Source organism: Triturus cristatus, chromosome 9 (assembly GCF_964204655.1).
Source record: "Triturus cristatus chromosome 9, aTriCri1.1, whole genome shotgun sequence".
NCBI lineage: Eukaryota > Metazoa > Chordata > Amphibia > Caudata > Salamandridae > Triturus > Triturus cristatus.
This window is the reverse complement of record NC_140592.1, coordinates 1,220,451,557-1,220,462,600: the sequence shown is the minus strand read 5'-3', so window position 1 is coordinate 1,220,462,600 and position 11,044 is coordinate 1,220,451,557. Positions and strand designations below refer to the sequence as shown.

The window sequence follows — 11,044 nt, the reverse complement described above, 5'->3', positions numbered from 1 at the left end:
TACCCTTCCTCTATGGGTCAGTGTGTGCCGGCCCCTCCCTTTGGGCACGTCCTGGCCCATCTTGGCCCTTCCTGGCCTCTGCCTTTGGCTGGCGCCTCGCTTGTCCTGGGTGCATCGTTCCGTGGTGTTGTCTGCTGCTGGCTGTGCATGCCAGTACTGGCCTCTTGTTCTGCTACACCTTTGATGCATTCTCTTGTGCTCTTCTTCTGTCTGCACTTTTGGCGGTGCACCCATCCCTGCATTGTCAGCTGCTTGCGGCCGGGTTGTGTACAGCTCTTTCTGTCACTGTGTATGTGTTTCTTCGGGTGGGCCCTGCCTCCGGTTCTACCTCTTCTCCCAAGGGGTTGAGATGGTCCTTGTGTTCCTTGAGGCTCTTAGGGCGCTATTTGCACCTGCGGGGTGTTGGGCGGTTCTCCCTTGGTTGGGCTTAGGATTTCCTGGCCTTTCCCTTCTTGTCCCTGTGACATGTCCCCTGCTGGGGCTATGTCTCTACTGGTGGGGAGGCTCTCTCGTAGGCCCTCCTCCCTTCTGGGTATGGCTAGGTTATCTATTCTACGTTAAGGAATCTGCGGCTAGTAGTCTCTATCAGATGTACAAGTTACTTACCTTCGGTAACGATGTATCTGGTAGAGACGTTTCTAGCCACAGATTCCTTCACGACCTACCCTTCCTCCCTGTTCTGCGAGGACCCTCTGCTTGGGTTTATGCAGTCGCCTCCCTCTGGGTGACTTGTCTTCTGAGGGTATCCCCTATGTATTCTTCCAGCCAAGCATCCCTTCAGCTGGTTTCTCTCCAGCGTGAGGACCTACTTTTGCTCTTTCCCTCTGTTGTTGGGGTCTCTGATTCCCACCGGTCTTCTTCTTTTACCTGTCTTTTGCCTTCTTCCTCTTTGCGGAAGTTATGGCCCTCCTTGGCACTGTAGTCTGCGGATGGATTTCCTGTCCTTTGACCTCCTGCTCCTTTCAGGAGGTATGGCCATCCTTGGCGGTGTGGTCTGGGGATGGATTGCTGTTGCTCCTCTGTTCCGGGCTTGTGGCCCTTCCCCTTGTGGTTGTGGTTGCAGTCTCTCTCTCTCTCTCTTTCTCTCTCTCTCTCTCTCTTTCTCTCTCTCTTTCTCTCTCTCTTTCTCTCTCTTTCTCTCTCTCTTTCTCTCTCTTTCTCTCTCTTGCTTGCTCTCGCTTGCTCTCGCTTGCTCTCGCTCTTTCCTTTCTCTCTCTCTCTCTCTCTCTCTCTCTCTCTCTCTCTCCCCCTCTCCCCCTCTCCCCCTTTCCCCCTCTCCCCCTCTCCCCCTCTCCCCCTCTCCCCTCTCTCCCTCTCTCCCTCTCTCCCTCTCTCCCTCTCTCCCTCTCTCCCTCTCTCCCTCTCTCCCTCTCCCCCTCTCTCGCTCGCTCTCTCCTTTCTCTCTTGCGCTCTCTCTCTCCTTTCTCTCTTGCTCTCTCTCCTTTCTCTCTTGCTCTCTCTCCTTTCTCTCTTGCTCTCTCTCCTTTCTCTCTTGCTCTCTCTCTCCTTTCTCTCTTGCTCTCTCTCTCCTTTCTCTCTCGCTCTCTCTCTCCTTTCTCTCTCGCTCTCTCTCTCCTTTCTCTCTCGCTCTCTCTCTCCTTTCTCTCTCGCTCTCTCTCTCCTTTCTCTCTCGCTCTCTCTCTCCTTTCTCTCTCGCTCTCTCTCTCCTTTCTCTCTCGCTCTCTCTCTCCTTTCTCTCTCGCTCTCTCTCTCCTTTCTCTCTCTCGCTCTCTCTCTCCCTCTCGCTCTCTCCTTTCTCTCTCTCGCTCTCTCGCTCTCTCCTTTCTCTCTCTCTCTCTCGCTCTCTCTCGCTCTCTCCTTTCTCTCTCGCTCTCTCGCTCTCTCTCTCCTTTCTCTCGCTCTCTCTCTCCTTTCTCTCTCGCTCTCTCTCGCTCTCTCTCTCCTTTCTCTCTCGCTCTCTCTCGCTCTCTCTCTCCTTTCTCTCTCGCTCTCTCTCTCCTTTCTCTCTCGCTCTCTCTCTCTCTCTCTCTCTCCTTTCTCTCTCGCTCTCCTTTCTCTCTCGCTCCTTTCTCCTGCTCGTGCCTCCAGGAGGGCTCTTGCCTTGGCTTGCAAGGTGGTTCCACGGAGTGGTGCTATGGCTTCGCTGCTCTGGCCTTCTGGTGCTTTACTGACACCTGGTGCTTTCACCTTTACTTGCACAGTTGTTCCTCAGAGTGGTGCTCTGCCCTTTTCATGCTCTGGCCTACTGTTGTCACCTTCTGGTGCCTTAGTGCCACCTGGTGCTTTTTTTCCCCTTTTGTTTCTCTCTATTCTGTTTCTCTGGTTTTTTCTCACACTGTTCCCATGCTCTCCTCAGTTTCGTTGTGATGGCTCTGCGTTGTGGCGCGGAAAAGTTCTCCGAAGCAAACTAACGTCAGCGCGCCGGGGTGGGGCTTATGTGACCTCGCTGACGTCACGCCAAGCATGACATGCAGATCATACATTAGTCTTTTATGTGAATCGCTTAGTGGGTTTCTGCTTTTGTTACAGTTTCTCTAATATAGCTGTGAGCTATGAACCAGTATTCAGGAACTGCATTCAAACTGCAAGACATAGGTTTATGACCTTCTAATAATTTTTTATCAATCCTTTTTTAGTCTAAGGTTGCCAAAAACGGATTCCTTTGGGTACTTATAAAGTCTTATTAGTACGACAACGCCAGCGGCTCTGGTATATTTTAAATTCTGACTTTATTTTTTAGAGACTGAGCACTGTTAACATTATCAGTATGGATGATGTGACTCCTACACCCTGTGCCCTCATTGACTTAAGTAACTTTTGCTGTATGATTCATTGTCTCTGTGTAATGTGGGTGTATGATGTAAAGCAATGTGACACCACATATGGGGATGAGTAAGTCTATAAAAGAAATAAAATAAGTGTTGTTTGAATTGTTGTTAGTGTAATTACTCGTACAGACAGAACTGACATTCGAATAGTGCATGCATAATTTTTGCTACCAGAGTTTAGACAACGTAAAAAAATTGCTTCCAAATCATAGTTCTCTTAAGCAACTGTGACATAACAAGCTAAGTGCGTTCACTCTGTTGCACTGACCTATAAATGTTAGGCTCCACATAGCTCCCAGCCAGGTTGAGACTCCAACATTAGGACGGCTGATGACCCTTGAAGTGTGCACTTTGTGGTGTGCCTAGCTAAAAGTCAAAATATCGAGCCCTCCACCCCCCCTGCAGGTTGCTGTTTCGAATGTAAAGCAGACACTGCTGAATGTGTCCTGGTGATAGTATCCTAACACTGTGACATATTCTGCATATTTTAGCGTGCCGCTCAGTAATAGCTGCAGTATCCAGTTGCATCTCCCTCATTTCCTGCACTGGTTTGTAGCCAATAACGGGGATCGCAACGAGAGACCTACCTAATTAATATTCATTAGGCAGGTCATTCTGGGGCCTCCCTGCAACTAAAGGTTTTGGGATGCAACATAATAGTTCATAAATCACTATGCAAAATCAGAGACCTGTTGCAAAATATTGATGTGCAATTTGCGAACAATTTTGTGCTCTTTGTACATCTGCCTCTATATTCTTGGAGTAAGTAAAAGTCTGATCAACAGATGTAATACCAAGGTTTATCTGTGGGCGTAAATGTCAAAATCCCCCTTTATACTGTATAGTTTGCATCCATCCATTCTAACTTACAAATATTGCTTCCAGTTTACTTGTGTACAGACTTCTGTTTATCTCTAATATCTTCTGATCGACTCAACTTGTACACTTATCACTGATGCCAACTCTATTCCCTTCAGGGGCATAATCGTATTATAGCCTATAGTAGGCCTGTTTATTTCTGCATCTGCTGCGGTCTTATTTGGTTGCTGGATTATGGAAGCAAAAACATGTCTTCAACCAAGCTAAAGTTGTACAGCCTGGTTTTCACCAACCCATCACTGCTCGTGTCAGCAAGGGACCTAATAATAGGTAAGATCTTTTGTCACTTATACAGATTTCTTCTTTTTTGCTTTCGGAAGTGTGGTGTGCGGAGTCTAATATAAGGTTGTGTGAACCATTTTCCCAGCTGACTTTGGATTTAAGTGCATGTATGGTCCGCTTCTAAGGCCAAACGACATGTTCCACATTGCATGAATAAATAACAGGACTGTGTGGGGGTGCCATTTATAACATTGGGTCGTGTAGCTGTGAAATAAATGTTTTCCCAAAGAAGAAAATGAAATATCTATAGTGGTCCTATATCCTTTTCATTCACTGCCATCCATTTTGCGCTGTCCTAAAACACTACCAGCTTGTGAGCTACAGTAGCTCTACAGCTACCTCAGAGAAGCCCACCTGTGTGCAGCCATTTTATTAAATTAGAAAGCTTTTGCTTGGTTGTATTATTATTTATATAAGAAAATTGAAATTATGAAGCAATAATATTAGTAGCTGTCAATGCGTTACATGGACTATAAGTAGCTCTCAGTCCAGAAAAGGTTGGAGACCCCCGCACTTAAGTATCCTCAGTATGTTATTCCCATTTAAATCAGATTCTCTACAAGCCAAACTGGATCTTTTTTAAATAGATTTTTGAAGAGGATTTAAAGATGTGACAGGAGGCACTAATGGCGGCCACGGGCTAGGCTGGCTATGTTCTAAGCTACCTGTATGAGGGAGAGTGTGGAAGAATGTTTCAGTAGACCTTGTGTTAGTGTTCCTCTTCAAACAGTAACAGTTGGTGTTCTCAAACTTCTTGGCTGACCTTGCTGCGATGAAATCACTTGAAGGAATAGGGATGAAAATGTCTTTCTTGATTTGAACCTTGTAAATCCTGTTACTATGTTCTTCTCTTCCAGTGTTTACATTGTGTTTCCCAGTTGTATTCTTCGTCGGTCTTCTGCCACAGGTGAACACATTTGTGATGTACCTGTGTGAACAGCTGGATATCCATATCTTTGGAGGCAATGGTGTGTATTCTACTAAAATTATTAATGCTGCAAGGGCACATAGTGCGGACTGTTGTTTTTCAACATTTGAATTTGTTAAAATTGTGTAAACACATTTTAGGTCTTAAGATATAGGACTGGATTTTACTATATATTTTATTCATTTGGGTTCTCAACCTAAATATTTTAAGGCACCTTTTTCAGAGTAGGGTTTTTAAATGCAGTTCTGGTGTGTATTGATTTCATACGCCTTAAGTAAGTTATTTATATAACAGCTGATAAAAATTGCACTTCATGTAAATATATATTTGAAACGACTTGTAAAAATGGGTTCAATGGTCACGGCCTGACAACGTTGCTTAAGGCTTCCTGGGCTTGCTGATTTCTTCATGCTGTGGCCAATTGCAGTCACTTTGGAGTCCACTTTTATTTTCAGGCAACTAGACCTCTTTCCATGTTGTCTTGGAGGTTTCCTGTCGGACTGAGGCACCTGTCTACAAGATAGCCTGCCTGAAGCTGGTTGAGAAGGCTTATTTTCCTAGACCCATTTAGCAGTCACTTCTGACTTTGTCAATAGATGCACGTATATAGATGAACAGTTCTCTGCAACTGACTGATCCTGTGTCAGTAAATGTATCTTGAGCAGGTACCCATAGGGCCGGGGAAAGCGTAATCAAGAACGAGGTTTAAAGAGAGGGAGAAGGCACACGCTGCCTTGGGGCAAGTATAGAGCACGCAGGGCAAAGAAAAGAGAGGGACACAAGTTTATTAGTTCAAACTGGAGATGAATGTAGTGTAGAAAGCCAGGAGCAAACAGTGCACGGTAAGATCTTCAGAAAGACACATGTATGGTAGTAATCTCTGTGTGAGATTTAAAATGGGTGGGCAGAAGAGAAACAGAATGAGGCCTTAGCGATGCCCCTCTCACTGAGGGGGGAAAAAAACACATTCAGCAGGTGAGGGATCTGTAAATGAAGAAGCATGCTAAGGTCCATGATCTGAACCGGACCATTTGTTTGCAGAGCCTGATCTTTTTGGAAGGTGAACTTTCTCTGTTTTTATAGCTGAGTTCTTCATTGTTGCTTATAGAACCAGACTAGGAAGCAAAAGCAGTCCTGATAACTGTTCAAAAAATCTCTCCCTTCCACCCCTCGCTCTCACTTTACAACTTTCCATTCTCTGTCTCCACTTTCTTTTTCTCTCTCATTCTGTCTCTCCTGTGGCCACCACGTGCTTGCTACAAATAATCCGGAGAGCTGGAGAAAGTGGTAGGGTAGCCAGCGGCAGACTTTGCCTTCAAATCCCATCCTCCAAAGGCTGGAAACTCCCAGGGAAATGCCCGACTGGTAAAGAGCCTGTCTTACTCTTGATATGGCCATAAGAACTGATCACACCTACTGAACAAGTATGTTCTAATTGGGCATACATTGAGTAGAACTGCTACCTTGCACCCAGACTAGAACTGGGCCCAGCATGTGTAAACAAACAGTAAATGCTGGCCTTGGCAGGGAAGGGTAGAGGACATATGTAGACACTTGGAGACTGCTCTGAGTCTGATAAAAAAAAAACTCACAAAAATCCAGAATACATCACAAGTTATCTTTACTCCTTTGTTAGTAGGGGTTTCAAGTGGTGATAGATCTAGAAAGAGCTGATCCTCCAAGATAATTCTGCCCCGCAGCCTGCCCTTGGACACATTCATCAAAAATAATTTTGAGTCTCTTTTGAATGCCCAATCTAGCATTATAAGTGGTATTTCCACAAATTGAAAGGTCTATTCTGAAGGCAGGAAAATATTTTATCGAAGAAACGTAATAGCAGTAAAAGACAGTGTGAAGTAACAAGTACAGTGATGAGCTAGCACCTCTTAACGCAGTAACATCAAAGATGGATACGATTTTAGGGCACCTAGCATGGATGGCAGGCTCTGCCAGCCACTGTGGAGGGCAGTGAGCAAAGAATAAATCCCCTGAAAGGTTGATATTTTGAAATTTCATGACCTATAAAAAAGGAAGTGCCGATCTAAAAATAAAAGTTAAAATATGAAAACTTTGTAAGATATTTCAGACGCCAATTTCTAAAGGCAGCGATGGGAAATGGGATGCCTCAGCAGGAGGGTTAAGTTGATTGAGGCTACAATAAGAAACTTCTATGGATATGGAGCCAAGGCTCCAGTTGTATCTTTGTCAAAACCTAGTTGCAATAGAAAGTTCTAGTTCCGGGACACACAAAATCCAAATACTGTTACAACTGTAGTTTAGTGCTGTCTATGTTGTAGACCTCTCAAACAGACACACTTACACTACTGCTAGAGACTAGAAAAACCCCAGTAAAGCTAAGCCTACTCAATTCTTCAGTAATTGAAACATCGATAAGGTGAGGTTTATAGTTGACACACCAGCCCGGGGCATCTAACTGGCAATTAATTGTAAATGTTATTGAAGAAAAACAAACAGGGGGATGGATGGTATAGTTTAGCTGAAGTGTTTTTAGTCCAGACATGGAGGTGACTCTTTAGCTCTGTTTTGAAAATTTAGGAATTGTTCCTCAATTTCTACTGCATGAAAGTGGTCCATGAGGCATGGAATGGACTGCCCCAAACCCTTTTGAACTTCGGTGGCTGAATGGCCTGTGGTGTGCAGTGCATGATCCCCTGTGCCGGTATTGGTGGCATGGAAAAAATAATCTGGTTAGCTAGCCTGGCACTCACCATGCACAGAGTTTGCTTTCCTGAAATTAGATGCTAGAGTTTCCTTCCCTCCAATAATTTCTCTGCCCCTTTTGTCATAACTTGCAAACAGATTAATTCTGTTTTCTCTGTTGAAGCAATTCCAAAATTTATCACACCAGCAACATAAGTGATACTGAAAAGTGATAATTTTGTAAGCAATAAGTGTTATAAATTCAAGGCTTGTTTGATTAAATAGGCTATAATTATTCATATTGCCATAACTGATTTTTAATTTAACCAATGGAATTGTAACCAATTCACTTTTTTTCTAATTTAAGATTGCTTTAGATAAATGTTTACACTATCCAAATTTTGGTACCACACATTTTGAAATTCGTGTAGGTTGGTTATGCTGTGGGCTGTCTAGACTGTGCTTTTAGGTCTCGCCTAGGCAGCGTGCAATCCTCTTGGAATCACTCAGGACTCTTTGGGAAACTAGTGCATGTACTGCACTGTTTCCAATGAGCACTCGTGCATGTATGGCGTTTGCCTTAAGGGAGTGAGCAGCTGCGCCATCTGTTTCCAATTATCGTGCCCGCGCTTGTTTACATTTGCCTCGCGCGTTATTTGGAAACAGATGGTGGTCGCGTTCACTTTTGTGGCTGCTTGTTAAAGTTTATCGTGGACAATCGTCGGCCGTTCCAGAGAACTGTGTGCTATGTTGAACTCTCGAAGTGCTTCGTTCACTTGGGAATTAAGGCACAATGTAGCAGACGAATGTTTGAAAGCATTACGATTTTCTCTTTACCCTCAGATCTCTCGCCCCTCCCTAGGAACAGCAAGTACACGTAACCACAAAAATATATATGACAAATCGCCTTATTTATTAGCCAATGAAAAGAATATGGAACGGGGTGGAAGTGGCCTAATTAAAGCACCCTCCAAAGTTAGGAATTCAACTAACCCACCGTCATTTCTTAACGGCACAGTTGTCTGTTTTAGTGCCTGTTTTAGCTCCATTCCTCAGATACCGAGAATCTGCCTAATCGTTTTATTTTCCATCTTTGCGATTTCTACCTCTTTGCACCAGGCGGCTCCTGTGTCTGACCATAAGATCTCCCTAGCTGCAGGCTCGTATCCGTGTGTCATTTCCTTACTTCTTCAAAGGGCAATATATTCCAGTCTCCAACAGAAATAAACAGTGTCAGCAATAACAACACGCATAACTCCCTAATTTTCAACTCCACTGATGTGAAGACTTTGTATTTCCACACTCCTAGCCGAGCCTTCTGTTTGGTCTATGTCAAGCAGCCTCAGCAGTTACCGGAAAGGAAGACTGATGGGGGTTGTAGTCCAGCTTTCCCTTGGCTGTCACGCTGTAGATGCGTTTAACGTCCCCCTCTATCACAGAGTAAAGTAAACAGCGCGGTGGCCATCTTAAGAAAGGACATATGAAGGTAGAACACCCAACAGCGTCTCTGGAAACAGATTCTGCTTTAACTATTTCGCTGCTTTAACTATGTAGCTGAAAGACTAATAAGAATGGCATTGACAACCGTTTTGGCGTTTGCAAAATAGAAATATTTTTCCAAAATATATGTATTTATTCATTTTATTTATTTAAAAAACAATGCCTTTAATTTATCTTATAAGGTTCCAAAGGCGAGATCTATTGGCTATGCCAATGCTGGTTTTCCTATAGGGTTCTCTGTTTCCTCTGAGATAGTCTTAGATGTCGTACAGTGCGGAGTATTGGCTTCTCTACTCTGGTCCATTCTTCAAGCGGCTGTGTCAGTTGGCCATTAAAGGTTGAACTTTGGTTTAAGTTGAAACACAGCCATGAGTTGTCACGTTAGATGACTAGATATTGGTTTCCTCTTAGTACACAAGCTGAAACCAGTGTCCTCATCCAAGTAGAAGCTCTGTATATTGGATTCTGCAGTTGTGTAAATACTATCCTGGTTTCATATCCCTTCCCCCTTTAATCTTCCAGTGTTTAGAAAAGTCTTGGCACATACCTTCCTTTAAAACCATTTTATTCTCAGTTTTAATGTAGGTGTCACAAGTTATCAGGCTCATGATTTTGCACAGTACTGTGTTGTTTCAGATGATTGAGAGTCACCGTCATACATATTTCAGTGTATTAAAACAATGTATTACCTATTTTCTGTTCGTTTCACAAAACAAATTAGTACGGAGTCCATCCATCTCAGTTTTTCCCTCCACCTGCACATTTTGTGAACCCAGGTATTTTCGCTTATAGTCTTTCTTTTGAGTGGGCATCTGGTTAAAGCAGCTTAGCTGGTCGCCATTCCCACTGCCACTTCTCCAGTTCACCTGTCTTATACTCTCCATGGCCCCAATATTAGTTTCGAATTTCCTGGGACACCCACAGCTGTCTTATGTCACTTTTTCTGCCATAATATACCAATCAATGTTTTTTCACCAAATCATGAATCCTTGGGGTAGCTTGCTTGCCCACAGTAGGGCATTTTCTCTCCTAGCTACTGCCAGGGATGTATTGCTAAATATCTTGCCATTCTTGGGAGTGGTGTCAAGTCAAGTCAAGTCAAAGAATCTTTATTCGGTGATTAAAAAACACCATAAAAGCACACTCATATTTACATGTTAAAAAGTCATTAAACATTTCAGGGTTCTTTGTACAGTGAATTAACAAAACATAAATACAACAATATAGCCATATTTAACACTTAAAAGTTAAAGTAAAAACATTTCAGTCTTCTCCTCTAGTAAGCCTTAAACGAAGTGCTACCTTGATAAAGTTCATAATACTACACAGTGTTTGGGGTTCCTCAGCTTTCTGTAAGAATACAAGTGCCTCCTTAGCGTGGACCAAATTAGCATTTTTTAAAATATTTACAAGGTATCTGCGTCTGGGCATTGAGTAAAAGGGGCAGAGTAGAACAAAATGAAGGGAGTCTTGCGGAGACCTGTTGTCGCAGCCGCAGGGCCCCTTCTGTTCTATTGATGTAGCAAACCCCGCTGGTGATGCCAACATAAATGGGAGAAGGTTCAATCTGAAACGGCACATCAGGAACCTATCCTGTGCATTGTACATGAGGAACAAGTATGGCTCCATACCTTCCACGCTCTTCACTAGGTGATGGGCCCTCACTGTCTTTTTACACCCTTCAGCCTCATCTCTGCGTAGGTTTTTCCGTTCTAGAAAAATTCTCCCTACATGCAGTTTATTCTGGGCTACAATAGTTACAGGATGAGTAAAGAGGTTCCCAAAACATAGCTCCTCCAGGGTATTCTTCACATAAAGGAGCCAGGGGATGCGCATACACTTGTCCCTTTTTAGGCAGTCCAATAAGATTTCTCTACTAAGTGTCGCATCAGGATTGTACCAGATTTTTAACCAAGCGATAATAGGCCTCAATTTTATCAAATCTTCTATATATGGTCTCCCTAGCTCCCTATGGGCAATCAAACCAGCAGTACTTTGTGGTACC

At 43.7% G+C, this 11,044-nt stretch overlaps 1 protein-coding gene across 3 annotated transcripts in view; it reads left to right on the top strand.

Moving 5' to 3' along the window:
• PCNX1 (pecanex 1) overlaps window positions 1–11,044 on the top strand; it is a 617,237-nt gene that overhangs the window by 347,866 nt on the left and 258,327 nt on the right. For all 3 annotated transcript variants that reach the window (XM_085627291.1, XM_085627290.1, XM_085627289.1), the window contains exons 14-15: window positions 3,767–3,938; window positions 4,808–4,918. In XM_085627291.1, the coding sequence (XP_085483417.1) occupies window positions 3,767–3,938; window positions 4,808–4,918 (283 nt within the window). The remainder of the gene's footprint in view (window positions 1–3,766; window positions 3,939–4,807; window positions 4,919–11,044) is intronic.